The sequence below is a fragment of the Notolabrus celidotus genome, chromosome 17 (assembly GCF_009762535.1).
Source record: "Notolabrus celidotus isolate fNotCel1 chromosome 17, fNotCel1.pri, whole genome shotgun sequence".
Lineage (NCBI taxonomy): Eukaryota > Metazoa > Chordata > Actinopteri > Labriformes > Labridae > Notolabrus > Notolabrus celidotus.
The window spans coordinates 1,684,105-1,699,680 of NC_048288.1; the positions used below are offsets into that span (position 1 = coordinate 1,684,105).

Genomic DNA, 15,576 nt, shown 5'->3' on the forward strand with positions numbered 1-15,576 from the left:
CCTGGTGTCATCAACCCCTACTGCACCCATGGCTAGCAGTGCAGTGGTGATTTTTGTTGAAATTGCTTCAACCTGGTCATCATCATTGTAGCAGTTTTTAAAGCAGGGGTCGAGTGTAGATGCCAAACTTAAGAGGTCAATGTCATCTTTGTAATTTGTGTTCAGGTAGTCCAGAATGGTTTCTTTGATTGTTTTGGTTAGGTCTGTGTCATCAGACTGAACTGCCAGGACTTCGGTGTTGACCAGTGACAGGACTGGTTTGAGGTAGGACACTGTGACAACTTTATCACCTGAAAGTGCATCTGTAAACTCTAACAGAGGACCAGGGGCTTTGCTTACTGATTCTAGCACCTCAAGATCTTGCCAGGTTGGAATGAGATGATGGTGCTTTTTGTTTGCACCCAGCACATGATGGATGGCCTTCTCTTGTTCAACAAATCTCTCAATCATGAGCTGTCTGGAGCCCCATCTTGTGGGTGATTCAGTGATCAGTTTGTGGTCAGGAAGCTCCAGTTGTTCTTGAGCATCACTAAGGGCTTTCCATCATATTCCAGCTGTGGGAGAAAGCTGCCACCACCTTCTTACACAACTCCCGCTTCGCTCCCAATGTTGTTGTCACACTGCAGATGAACATTTGTCAAAGGACTCTTCCTAAGTCAATGGATGTGGGCGTGGCCACGCCTCAAACTCTGATGTCTCACCATTAAACAGGAAATACTTATAGCTCCTTCATACAGTGTTCAATCTGTTTGAAGTTACATACACATGATCAGGGTCCATCCCTCAACACACCTATGGACTCATTTATCCTCTACAGCCATAGCGCCACCCACAGGAAATACATGGTACTGACATTTACATACAATACCCGATCTCCTCCAAATTTGACATGTTTCATCATGGACCCAGCCTGAACTCATATACACACACATGTTTGTCATATGAATAGCGCCACCTAATGGACACAATGAGTATTTACTCTCAGAACATGTTTTTAACATGCTTGTGATCACAACTCTTTCTATAATGATCTGTGATGAACAATCCTTCAGAACATAATTAAAGACACAGCAGCACCTACTGGTGACAGGCAGTACTGCAATGTACGCTATGCTGATAACTGCACGAGTATGCTCACAGATTCAGCCTAGGCAGCACAGCAACACCTGCAGCACATCAGGCTGTGGCGTACATTAGGTGGTGGCTTACATCAGACAGTAGTGCGTATCAGGCGGTGCTTGAACGAGGGCCCACACATATACGCTTGCAGTTTTAATTAATATTATCATCACCATTATTATTATTATTAGTGTTAGTATTGGGCTATTAGTAGGAACAGCAGCAGTCGTTGTAGTAATAGTAAGATTAAGTTTGTTATTAATTGTGTCAAATTGCTCTGATAATTTCTCATCAGATAAGAAACATTTTTGACACAGTAAACAACAAACTTAACCCTACCACAATAAATGGTAAACTGCTGCAGCATAATAATAGGCCTACTATTACTACCACTACTGCTGCTGTTACTACTACTAGTGCACTACTACCACTAATGATAATCATAATAATAATAATAATAATAATAATAATAATGGTGATGATACTAATAAAAATAAGAATAAGAAAGAGAATAATAATATTGATAATATACAATTATGAAATAGCATTATATACTTATATTTATATTTGAGAGAGATCTTAAGTGTGAGTGTGTTGTGCAAAAAGCAAAAAAACAGCTATTAAGGTAACTCACCGATCGCAATATGAAGCCTGTGCCCAAAACATGGCAGCCTGGTCCAGCTGTTGATCCGGAGTGCACTGACAACGTTTGCACCACTGTCGGTTGTCATGCATGCCATGCGTTCTTCCTTCAGTGAGGGTATCTTTCAAACGAAGTGCAATGCTTTCACCTGTGTGGTCCTGTGGAAAGTAGGACGCCTGCAAGCAGTAGCTCTTCAGTAGCCAGGATTCATCAATAAAGTGTACTGTCAAAGACGGGTAGGGCTCTGAGGTCCTGATTGACCACAAATCGGTGGTTGTAGACAAGTGCGACACATTTTGCAGTTTATCCGTGAGTGATTTGCGAGTTGGTTCGTATAAGTTTGGTAGAGAAGTTTGGCCAAAATATTTGCAACTTGGCCCTTTGTTTCTGGGATCAAGGACGTTTACAAGTTCTCTGAAGCCTTCTCTCTCCACCACTTGAATCGGCATCATTTCCTTGGCTATGAAATGAGTGATGGCGTTTGTGATGCCGTGCCAATGTTTACTTTCTTTGTCATATGGTACGTGCTTGCTGAATGACTCGACAAGGGTTTGCTGAGTGCTTTGTGCAGATTTACTCGCCTTTTCTTTTTCGGGAGTCGTGCTTGTGGAGTCACAAAGTGCATAGTCCTTAAACTCCTTCGTATGGTTCGTTCGCAAGTGGTGGAACAGATTTGTTGTTGAACTGCTCTTCACGGCGACCGTTTTTCGGCATATCTTGCATACTGTGATGGAATTCAGCAACAAACTGGACACTGGACACAGAAGACTCAGGAGACTCTGACGGCTTACGTTGAAATAGTTTATGTAGAACTTGGCCAAGGAGAAATAACATAACAGTACACAGGCTGGAGAGTGCAGTGCAATGCCAAGTCAGTTCTGCCAGAAAAAAACCATGGCATGGTATTTATTCCCTCTGAAGACAACACTAAAGTTAGATAACTATGTTTGGACTATAGGAACACAACAAGTGGGAAGAAGACCTGTGCTCTGGTTCTGGAGACAGTAAGTCAGCCATAACACACAGATAAAGACGGGAGCAGGGGGAGAGACCTTGACTACTACCCTGACACTATCTCTCCCGTCACAGATGACATAGGAATCAAGTTACTCTAAACTGGACACTTAGACTGAAAGAATACAATGGTTAAACCTTCTGACATACATATATATGAGACTATGAAAATTCCACGACCCATTGACCAACGTCAGTCTTTTCAAACCCAAACCATTTCCAGGCTAGGGACGTGGACCCACGTCTAGCTATTAAATCGTCCGCTGAGATGGGCGACTCTTGCATATTTCCTCCATGCTGTGTTGGTTGCCACTGAGTCACGTGGCTGAATCCTGTCTGCTGATTGGCTTCTGAGGCACGCATTCGGCGAATGAGGACTTTCAGAGAGGGGGAGAGGGGTGTCTTGGGGACTTTCATGCAGCTCTAATTTGCTGTCTATGCACCGTCCGTCTGTATTCTTTCAAGACAGTAATACTCGATAATGTAAAATTGCACATCGTTAAGGCAACATTTACGATACTATTGTAGGCGATATATATCACCCACCACTATATACCAAACAAGCTTCAGTAAAAATGGAAATGCCGTATTGGAAATATCAAAACTGCTCCTTAAAGAACTGACAGTATCTTTAAAATAACACAGTCATCAGTTATTTCTCTAATCATCTCACATGCTGCATATCAGTCCTGACACTTAGCGTACAGCTGGACGGTCCAGCACACAGCTGGTGTCTCATGGATCAGTGTAAGAGTTTCTTGTTCTTAAGAGCTCTCCAGTAAACCTCATCAGACGGTAGATCTCAGATCTTCAGGGAATAAAATCCAACAGTCAGTCAGCCAATATGGAAAGTAAACTGGATATCAAATCCTCTTGGAAGGTGTTCTCTAAAACTTGGCAGTATATCTGGTCCAGAGCTGCAGTTGCTCAATCCTGCTGTAAATGACAATGGCCTTCTTTGTTATGGAGCAGGTCAGTCATGTAAAAACACTGATGCCAGGAGGTCAAACACTGTTCAGACGCATGTATCATAAAAAATATATATTTCAAAAATTCTTGTCACATCCTACCCTTACCCTTTGGTGTATGATTAATGAAGCTGTCATTGAAGAAGAAGGTAGCCCTCTGGGTTAGATTAGGGTAGGTATCTCTTGATAGAGTTTCAGGCCTGGTTGGTTATACTCACAAGCCCACAGCTGAGTGCCTGTGTTGGGGTTCTCCCTGGGAAACAAGAGGGTCATCGCAAGGTTCTGACTCTTGTTTGTACTTACGCATCAATTAGTAGTTTGGAATACCTGGTTCTCTTGGAATCTTTGGGTGGGGTTCCTGAAGGAATTCCAACTGGGATCTATATAGCTCTTCTGAGGGACTTCATTACCCACATGGGCAATGATGGAGGCACCAGGAGGGCTGCGATTGGGAGGAACAGCCTGCTCGATCTAACCTGAGTGGTGCCTTGTTTTTGGATTTTTCTGCTAGCTATGGATTGGCCATACAAATACAATGTTCCAGCATAGGGTGGTTCTTAAGTGTACTTGGTACCAGACCCTAGTAGGCCAAAGATTGATGATCGACTTTGTTGTTGTTTCACGCGATTTCTGTGGCCATATGTTCTGGAGGCCCCCTATCTGCAAAATGGTTAGCACCCTCCTCTGGGATGATTTCTCGTGCATCCCAGAGGCGGTTGAGGACACTCGTGACTTGACCATGTTCAAATCATTCATGGTAGAAGTGGCTGCTGGAGGTTGTGGACTGAAGGCCACTGGTGCCTGTTGTGGAGCTAAACCTAGAACCCAGTGGTGAGGGAAGCTGTCAAGTGTCTCGGGTCTGGTTCAGTGAGAGTAAAATAGATTGTGAGACTGACAGGCGGATCGGTGTTGTGTCAGCAGTAATTAGGGCGTTGTGCCAGACCACCCTGGTGGCAAGGCAAAGCTTTCTATTTTCAGTCAAGCAATGTTCCAACCCTCACCATGGTCCCAAGCCAGGGCCGGCTCTTCCAATAGGCAATATAGGCAAATGCTAAGGGCGCCGTGGCCTCTAGGGGGCGCCACAAAAGAGGGAAAAAATACCTTAAATATAATTGTATTAAAACTAGTTATTACTATTAACTCTTCAAATGGAAAAGCTCACATTGATTCAAATGTAAAGCAATGGGGCGGCGGCGTCCCCCCTCCCCCTCCTCCTCCTCCTCCTCCTCCGGCTGATCGTTACCTGCTCGCTCTCTGTGGGGGGAGGGGCGAATTTATTGATGTGACCCCAGAAAACATGTCAAAACGACCGAAACTGTCCGGAGCACAGGGGAGAAAAAAAAGAAAAGAAGAGCAGGAAAGAAGAAAGAAAAAAAGGAAAGCTGAAAGAAGCTTTTCTAAGCTTAAACTCATTAAAACATACCTGAGGTCTACAATGATGCAAACTCGTCTCACTGGACTTTCAATTATCAGCATACATCATGTGGTCTCCAGTGAGGTGTCATATGACGATGTCATAGATGACTTTGCTGGGAGAAAAGCTAGGAAAGTACAGCTGTAGCAGGAGAGGGGAGGCTGAGTAGGTAGTGGATGCAGTAATTAAAATCCACCACTAGAGGTCTCTAAAATGCCTGTTTTGTACATAGTTTTGTAAATAGTTGTAGAAAGGTTTTTTATATAGCTTTTGTATATATTTTATTTAGTTTTTGTATATAGTTATTGCAGAGTGTAAATGTAGCCTATGCATATAGTTTTTGTGAGCAAACTGTGTGGTTATTTAAATTGTTTGATGTTGATTGTTTTATTTGTAATTTATTACTTTCATTACCTATATGATCAATGTTTGTATCAGCTATATAAAACAATAATAAAATCTCTCAAAGTATCTTAGTTTGTATAAAACTGGAAAAAATATTTTCACTCGTAGGCCGCCATTGTTCTTTGCGTCACAATGATGTTTGGGTAGTGACGTCATTTGGTTGCAACAGACTGTTTTCTTCATGCGTGTCAGCTGAAGCATGTGATTCCTGGGTGCTCTGTGAAGTTATATTTGGGATCAGACTGTCTGTACAGTGTCTGACATTTTCACAATTAGCAGCAGAAACGTGGTCTTGAGTAATAAGTTGGTGTGCATCAGCTGGCCACTGTACCGCTGCATCAGATGTGTGTTTTTCCGTCTGAGTTGCGACATCACTCTTATGTACACTTACGGACTGCTGTGTTGACTGATCGGAGGACTCGTCATCAGCTTCCTCCGTGGTCGTGGTCGTGATCGTGCCCGATGGTTCTCCATCGAGGCTACATCTGCAGGTGCGGGTTGTTGACATCCCCACAGGAGCACATCCAGCGTCTCCTGCCTATGGCGTTTCCTCGAGCGGACTTCACTCTTTTCCCGTGGGTGTTTTGTCTGTTCATGAGTGAAAACTGACGGCACAGCATTTGCTTCAGTCTCCGTTACTAACTAGCAGCACCGGTGAGCTCTTTCACCAGCGTGGGTCAGCTAAATGCATCAAATGCATCTGGAGTGAAGTGGCGAGAACATAGCCGCCGGTCCTTCGGAAGTTGTGTACGTCCACAAGCAATTTCCCACTCCTTTCTTCTCTTTGTGTCTCTTGGAAAGCTGTGTAGACTTACACCAGTCCCCTTGTTTCCCTTCGACTGGAGATTACACCCAAACGCAGCACAGTGTGGCATTATTATGGTTTTCAAGTTCCTGAAAGCCAGCGAGTAAACACGGTGAAAACCAGAGGCTCGGCAAGACACGACCATGACACGTCATCAACCCAGCATGCATTGCGCTAGTAAAACAATGGCTGCGCTCGTAGGTTAGAATATGGCTGTTTCCGAAATCGCCTACTATACTAGCAGTACGTACTGATATGTCCAAAATTCAGTATGTAGTAAGTAGTATGTGAACAAGAGCAAAATCTGCAGTATGCCAAAACTCCCCGGATGTCTACTGATTCGGGAAAATATCTCAGTGTGCATCGGACCAGTCTTCCTCACGTACTGTTTCCCACAATGCACAGCGCTCGTTCTGCTTTTTCTTTTTCCTCATTTTTTGACGGGAGGAAATCCGTTTTTGGGTGCTGTGAAAGTTATCAAATTACATATAAACCACTTCCTAACTTTTTAAATCATAAATGGATGCTAAATAAGCATTTTATTTATCGGCTTCGCCGTTGTTTACTTCCGCTTTCCAAAACCGAAAATCCAGCGAAGTCTGGCTCAGCATGCTGCATGACAAATTGAACAGAACAGTCATACTACATACTAAATTCAAATGCAGTATCTAGTAGGCAATACCAACTGCCTACTACATTAGTAAGTAGTATGTAGCAGGCCGTTTCGGAAACAGCCTTAGTGTTATAAATTTCACTCTTTCAAGAAATAACAATTCTTCATGTCTGTTTAACAAAGCATTCTAGTATGAGACAAACAGTAAAGCAGATTTATGCCTATTAGTCCCCACAGTCGGGGTTCCTTTTAAGGTGTCTCGTTGATGCCTGTGTCCACCTAGGAGGAGGCCTCTGGGTAGACGCAAAGCTTACAGGAGGGATTATATATAGGAACGCCTCGGGATCCCCCAGGAGCCGCTGGAAAACGTTGTGGACAGGGATGTCTGGGTCGACTTGCTCAGACTGCTGCCCCCGTGACCCCATCTCAGATAAGTGGATGGAAATAGATGGATGGATGACCATCCGTTGTGCGATCAAAAGTTAGTCTGGACCTCAGTCATGCACAGCCAGTTGACACTTATATCACAGGACAATTGTTGCCTCATTTATACACAGCGAACTGTGGCACATTCAATGGTCAATCATGACTTTGATTACAAACGACCAATTGTGGTGCAATCAAGAGTTCATTTTTGGTACAATTAAGGATCAAACTCACTCATGAACAGTCAGTTGTACAATCAAAGGTGCAATGTGACTTTGTTTAAGCTCAGCCAAATGAGGGACAGGTGAAGGTTGTTTGTGATTTCAGTTGTGCATGGCCAATTCTGTTACCATTTAGGGTCAAACCTGACCTTATTCACTCACAGCCAGGGGGGCACATTAAAAGATACCTGACTTTAATAATTGTTCATCCTGGTACAATGGAGGGTTTATCGTGGCATTATCATGTACTGCCAGTTGTGGAAAATCAAAGGTCTGTCATGACTTCAACTATGTATTGCCAATCATGGCTCTATATTCTCATACAATATTGTTGGTATGCTGTTAGGCTTAGGGTAGTGAGGGTGAGAGTTTATGATGTTTTTTCCTTCCTTCACTTCATGTTTCTGTTTTCCAGCCTTGTGTCTTATTCCCCTTTAAAGTACAAAAGGACATCACGATGGGGTCTAATCCCCAAATAATTTGATCAGTCACTTAACTTTCAACAACACATTAACAATATTTCAAAAACGGCTTTCTTCCACCTCAAAAACATCGCCCGTCTCCGCCCCTCCCTTTCCTTCACGGCAGCTGAAACTCTCATCCACGCCTTCATCACCTCAAGACTCGATTACTGCAATAGCATCCTCTACGGTACACCCAACACCCTCCTCAACAAATTACAATACATACAAAACTCAGCTGCACGCCTCCTCACTCATACCCGCTCCAGAGACCACATCACCCCAGTCCTCCAGAACCTCCATTGGCTTCCCATCCCCTCAAGAATACAGTACAAGATCCTCCTCATCACCTACAAAGCCCTCCACAATCTAGCTCCCTCCTACCTCACCGACCTTCTGCAGCCATACAATCCCTCCCGCAACCTCCGCTCCACCAACGCCAACCTCCTCACCCCTCTCACCAAACCCAAGCACCGAACCTGGGGGGACAGGGCCTTCTCTGTCGCTGCCCCCACCCTCTGGAACTCTCTCCCCCAACACCTCAGATTCTCTCCCTCACTCACCAAATTCAAATCCGGACTCAAAACACACCTATTTAGAAAGGCTTTAAACTAGAATTGATTGACTTTTTTCTTGTTTTGTTTTATTTTGCTGCCTTGCTTTTCTTTGCTTTTTTGCACTGTTTTCCTTTTGCTTTCCTATTGTATAATTGTATTTTACTGTAAAGCGCTTGGAGAACCTTTTAAAGCGCTTTTATAAATAAAATGTATTATTATTATTATTATTAAATACAGTGCACATTTCTCCTTTCTAAACTAGCGATGTGAATGCTGGCTATGAGGTTAGGTAATTAAGAAGGTGAAAGAGGTGTTTAAGTGGGACACAGTAGACTCTTATCAGAGTGGGTACTGCACAGGTGGAGTAGACAGGATAGGTTTCTTATTAAATTCTGCTTAAAATTAATTTATCCCTGTTGTTCAACTTATTTTGTTTTGCAAAATTACTGATACAGCACTCTATGGACCTGTTTTTACTATCTTAATTTTATGGAACAAGGTTTAAATATACAAGGCTGATCCACAAAAAGACATAAATGAATGCAAATATTCTAAAAGAATGCTAAAAAATCAAGTACATTTAGAAGTCAGAAGGGGTGAGGCTCTTGGAGACATCATTTTAAGCCGTCTGCCTCAGATGTTGGTGTGTTCCAGGGCTGAGATTCAACTAATATGAAAACTGAATCACTGATGCTGAAACATTCACTGTGACCAGTATCAGTTCACAGGTGCTGCCGTGTTATTAACAAAGATGCTTCAGTCTCAGCGCTGTGCTCTCTATCAACAACTTAAACGGACATGACAATATTGTGCAATTCAAAATACTATTATATAGACTTTTATAATCTCAAACCTTGGAAAGAGATAACAGTGTTAGTGTAAGCTGAATACAGAGACCTTTTCTTATTGGCCCTTTGTTGGTCCAGGCTTATTTTGGCCTTTAGGTACTTTTCTTTGTTCATGTTTAATAGGGATAACATCATATTTGAACATATACTCATGTCCATTCTTGTTTTTGTTATTTTATTCAGTGAAGAGTGTTGTCTCTGACATGTCAGATTTAAAGATATCACCTGAGGTTAATAACTGAAATGCCTTTCTGAACCACCTGTAAAAAAATGCATATATCATAGGGTTCACTGTAGAGTTCAAGTATCCCAACCATACAAGTACTTCAAACAGTTGTGGAGGTACTGAGTAACCAAAAGAAGAGTCGATGATGTTGCAGACAAAGAAAGGAGTCCAAAAAGAAAGAAAGGCTCCCATTACAACAGCCAGAGTTTTAGTGGCTTTAGTCTGGCTTGATGTTTTCACTGAGCTCACACAGCCTGCCCTCTGTATGCTGCGGAACTGTTTCTGTGCCACCAGCAAAACCTTCAGGTACACAGCAAGCATTATAACACCTGGCATGCAAAAGGAAAGAAGGGATGAGAGTGTAGATGACAGTTCGCCCTGAAACAAAACACACCCTCCTTTACACACAACATGGTTATTATGAAGCTCCTCAACACCCCAAATATTTAACCTGAGAAAAATCATTCCAAAGCCTAAAAGAACTGAAATACTCCAAGTGAGCAGGATCATGATCAGCACTACATTAACTGATATTCTGCTTCTGTAAAGCAGAGGTTGGCAAACAGCATAGTATCTGTCCACTGATATGAATGACAGATTCAGAATTGATGCTGTAATCAACATGACATCTGAGCTCAAGGAGACTTTACAGAGGAGGTCCCCAAAGTACCAACATGACTCTATGGTTCGGATCATACCGGGGAACATGACTAACAACCCTAAGAGCAGGTCAGACACAGCCAGAGAGACAATCAGGTAGTTGGTTGGAGTATGGAGCTGCTTAAAATAAGCAACTGAGAAAGTCACCAAAAGGTTTCCACACACTGTCAGAACAATGATGATCCCAAAAATGATGTAGAGGGTGACACGCAGTGGCGTGGGGTAGTTTCTCTTCAGGCATGAAGTGTTTCCAGATTCAAAGCAGAATGCTGGCTCCATCTGTTTGAAAGGAAATAAGAATTAAACATTAGGAATGGACTCAAACGAATGAACTGTAGCTCTGTTGGTCCTCACTTATACACTTTAGTGCTTTTCTCATCAAAGTAAATACAAATGCTTCTTCACAAAGACGGCCGCGGAGCAGGTAGGGGGGTGACATAATGTGGAAGTTAAAGTGCTGTTGTGTCATGATGCTGTTTTTCTGTGTATAAAGGTTGTTCAGTGTGCACACTAGGAGCTTCTGCAGCTCTTTACAGCTGCTTTCTACCAGTTTGAATCTAACTACCATTACCAGTCACCAGTGCAGTGCCTCTCACTCAACACGCAACAACAGACATTACAAAGGAGGTATTGCTATTACCTTTTTAACATGCTCACAAAACTGTTCATATATCCCACAACTTAGTATTAATCTTGTTTGGAAAAAGTTACAGAAGTAAAATTCTACTGAAGATCAGTGAATAGAAGCTGACACAGAGTCTTAGAAGCTGACTCATTCTCGTCATGTTCCCATGAAGCTCAGATCTGCTGCATCAACAGTAAAGGGGATATTAAATGACCAGTGATGACTAGCTATCAACCAACAGTCAGCTCACCTCAAAAAGCATGTCCTATCAACTATGAAGGCAAAATGCTGTTCATAAATAACTTGCAGATCGGACCACACGGCAGATTCTTAAAGCATATATATTCACAAACATGCATCACACTTGCCTTCCATAGTGAGCTGGGCAGTACTGCCACCAGAGCAGAAGGTGCCACACAAGTTCAGCAGTGCATACTGAATGAGCTCTGTCTCCCCGGCCAGTGAAGTCAGAGGTTAAATACAGACCCTCAGGAAGTGAGGTCAGAAAGTCTGTCCCAACAGACAGTGACATTTGGATAGTGATCAGGTAGAACAGCTGAGGAAAGATGTAGCAGAGGGGATAGGAAACATAGAGAAGTCGGTACTCCCAGGCAAGTTGAAGCTTTGGTGTTTCAGTTCCCTCCTAGGTTTATGTGGCCACTGTCAGTTTACAAAGTTCCAATTTCACAGGTGGAAAGGATAGAGATATTGGTTAATCCATACATTAGGAAATGGTTAGGGGTTCCTCTGTAGAATAGAATAGAATAGAATAGAATAGAATAGAATAGAATAGAATAGAATAGCCTTTATTTGTCATTGTCAGGTGTACAATGAAATTAGAAGCGCTGCTCCTGAAGGTGCATGTCATAAATACAAATACAATAAAAACAGGTAGAAATATGTACAAAAGACTCAAAAAATATTGAATAACATAAAACAAATGTCAAATACAGTCAGGTCAGGAGAAGAGGTATTTGGTTTTCGGATATTGCACATTATATGAACAGTTTTCACAGTTTGGGTATTGCACTTGACATGAATATTATTACACAGTAATAAATATTGCACATGAGGGTATTGTTTATGTAGGGGCCATAATGTTGATTTTCTGTCTTATTCGTTAATCAGGATTATTTCCTTTTTTATTGCTCACTTCATTTCCTGTTTTGGGTTCATGGGTGTGGTTAACCTTTTAAGGACCTGTTCAGTTGGGGGCGGGAGGCATACAAAGAGGGTGAGTGGGGTAGAGTATTTTTTGTTGACCGCCATCGTCATTGTCATTGTTTATTTTGATCTTTTTTGGAATTGATTTATTTTGAGTGTTTTGTTAATAAATAGAAAACTTACTTTGAACTTTGATTTTGATTTATGGCAAGACGCGTCACAAGCACGACCCCATTTATTCTCTACGGCACCTTTCAAACTGAGCCGCTTCATTTAGTCAACAAAAAATAGCCAGATCACTGGATAGACACTTTTGGAACACTGGACCACTCTTCCTTCAGCATGGATTGGAACACGGACACTTTGGATCACGGACCTTTGGAAGGAATGGAAGTTGGAATGAGAGGACACGTTTGACTGCAGCGGAAAACTCGCTGATTGACAGCGGAGCCACAGAGCTATCTGAAGAAGTAGGCGCGCCGTATTCCTTGGAGTATGTTGTGAAAAGTTTGCATGCAGTTTGGAACGGCTTCCGCTTGTCCATTGGGCACGTGTTTTGGCTTTTGTTTGTGGAAGCTCTGTTTGCTGTGATCAGTGGAGTTTTTGTGCTGTTTTGTTGTGGGACACGCTGTGGATTGTGTGTTTTGAGGAGCGCAGACGCTGCTATGCTGATCAGCTGGAGAGCGTGTTGATGGTGCGCTATTGTGGATGCAGTTTACCTATGCTTTGATGTACATCTGCTGCAATGTGTTTTCAACGTTGGAAAATGACATGAGTGGAAAAAGTGAGTGTGTGATGATATGGAGGAGAGGAGAACGGTGAAGCTCACAGCCAAAACGCTGTCTTGCAAAATTGTTACACTCCAAAAGGAACGTCAGTCAAACGTGAAAAAAATGAAAGGACTCACAAATGAAATCAAGGACTTAATGCAAAAGGAATGAAAATGCAAAGGATGTGCAAATGAAACTTGGAAAAAAGATTCATATGTATGAAAATGCAAGAATTGCACATGAATCTGTTTTTGTGTTGCTTCCGATGGAGGAACAAGAAACTCAAAATGACTAAAACCAAAACTAACTTTGTTGAGGATGTGAAACAATGGCTTTTGGACACATCTGGGTTCATCACTGGGGCCGAGGTCGCGGAGGCAGTCAAACAGCTCCGAAGCGGCAGGGCCCCGGGGGTGGATGAGATCCGCCCCGAGTTCCTCAAGGCTCTGGATGTTGTAGGGCTGTCCTGGTTGACACGCCTCTGCAACGTTGCATGGACATCGGGGACGGTGCCTCTGGAGTGGCAGACGGGTGTGGTGGTCCCCCTTTTCAAGAAGGGGGATCAGAGGGTGTGTTCCAACTATAGGGGGATCACACTCCTCAGCCTCCCTGGGAAAGTCTACTCTAGGGTGCTGGAGAGGAGAGTCCGGCTGTTGGTTGAACCTCAGATACAGGAGGAACAATGCGGTTTTCGTCCTGGCCGTGGAACACTGGACCAGCTCTACACCCTCGGGAGGGTGCTGGAGGGGGCATGGGAGTTTGCCCAACCAGTCCACATGTGCTTTGTGGACCTAGAGAAGGCTTACGACCGTGTCCCCCGAGGTATCCTTTGGAGGGTGCTCCGGGAATATGGGGTGTATGGCCTGTTGCTACGGGCCATTCAGTCTCTGTATTGTCGGAGCCAGAGTCTGGTTCGCATTGCCGGCAGTAAGTCGAATCCGTTCCCGGTGGGGGTTGGACTCCGCCAGGGCTGCCCTTTGTCACCGGTTCTGTTCATAACTTTTATGGACAGAATTTCTAGGCGCAGCCAAGTGGCGGGGGGTTTCCGGTTCGGTGGCCTTGGGATTCCTGCCCTCTCCGGGTCGGAGGGGAGTCTTTGCCCCAGGCGGAGGAGTTCAAGTATCTCGGGGTCTTGTTCACGAGTGAGGGGAAAAGGGAGCGGGAGATTGACAGACGGATCGGGGCGGCGTCTGCAGTGATGCGGGCGCTGTACCGGTCTGTCGTGGTGAAGAGGGAGCTGAGCCAGAAGGCAAAGCTCTCAATTTACCGGTCAATCTACGTTCCGACCCTCACCTATGGTCACGAGCTGTGGGTAGTGACCGAAAGAACGAGATCGCGAATACAAGCGGCCGAAATGAGCTTTCTCCGCAGGGTGGCTGGGCTCAGCCTTAGAGATAGGGTCAGGAGCTCAAACATCCGGGAGAGGCTCAAAGTAGAGCCGCTACTCCTCCGAATCGAGAGGAGCCAGATGAGGTGGTTCGGGCATCTGGTTAGGATGCCTCCCGGGCGTCTCCCTGGGGAGGTGTTTCGGGCATGTCCGACTGTGAGGAGGCCACGGGGAAGGCCCAGGACACCCTGGAGAGACTATGTCTCTCAGCTGGCCTGTGAGCGCCTCGGTATCCTCCCAGAAGAGCTGGTGGAAGTGGCCGGGGAGAGGAGTGTCTGGGCTTCCCTGCTGAGACTGCTGCCCCCGCGACCCGGACCCGGATAAGCGGAAGAAGATGGATGGATGGATGGATGGATGGACACCCCTGGCTTGAAACTGAATATGTAGCCACAGCTTTACCCATGGCTGGAAAAGCAGACAGTTCACTCATCTCACCTGAGGAGGCACCTGCTGAAATAAAAGAAATGATTCCTCAACATGACACCCCCTTTTCTCAACCAAACGTTAAAGCACCATCGGACCTTGAACAACAGGATGAAATTCAACCATGTGACAGTGTTTCAAATATTGGCAGCAGAAAAAGCAAATGCAGTTCTTTTGGTTCAAGCTCAAAAGTTTCAAGCACTTCATCAGCACGCATAATGGCCGAAGCAGAAATGGCTGCACTCATGGTTCGACAAAAACATCTTCAAGACAAACACAACCTTGAAGAGCAGGAGGAGCAGCTGAGGAGGAATAAAGAACAGTTAGAGATGGATGCTAACATCGCTGCTACAATGGCAAGAATGAAAATACTTGGAGCATCAAAAGGATCTGGCGTTCACAGTAAAATATCCAAACTTTCAGATGGAATGACTTCTTATTTCGAAAAAGGACAACAGGACAAGAAAATAACTCTCATTGAAATGGATCACAATGGACTACAAGCAACGGCTAACAAACAAAATGGACAACTTCAACAAAACCACAGTGATAATAATTTACGGACTTCAGTAACAACCACAAACAAAGCCATAACACAAATTCAGACACTTACCTCTGTACCCTTGACCCACCAACAAAGCATCAGAAATTCAGAAGCTCATGCTGCAACACCACCAACTACAATACCTGAACAGAACAGTATATTCACAGTTATGGAAAAACTAAATGAAATCACTGCTTTATTGATCCAGCAACAGTGTCTTTCTTCCATGCCCAAGAAAGAAATTCAAGTTTTTGATGGTGACCCACTTCAATATCAGACCTTC

The 15,576-nt window shown here is 43.8% G+C and overlaps 2 protein-coding genes across 2 annotated transcripts in view; both read right to left on the minus strand.

Moving 5' to 3' along the window:
- Positions 1–6,071, minus strand: part of LOC117829313 (trace amine-associated receptor 1-like) — an 8,461-nt gene extending 2,390 nt beyond the window's left edge. The window contains exon 1 of the mRNA XM_034706939.1: positions 5,955–6,071. Coding sequence (XP_034562830.1) covers positions 5,955–6,071 — 117 coding nt within the window. The remainder of the gene's footprint in view (positions 1–5,954) is intronic.
- A 3,598-nt stretch (positions 6,072–9,669) lies between these two features.
- LOC117829314 (trace amine-associated receptor 1-like) lies at positions 9,670–10,659 on the minus strand. The gene has a single exon (XM_034706940.1). It carries the CDS (start codon positions 10,657–10,659, stop codon positions 9,670–9,672), a length of 990 nt encoding a protein of 329 aa, XP_034562831.1.
- Positions 10,660–15,576: the final 4,917 nt, after the last annotated feature.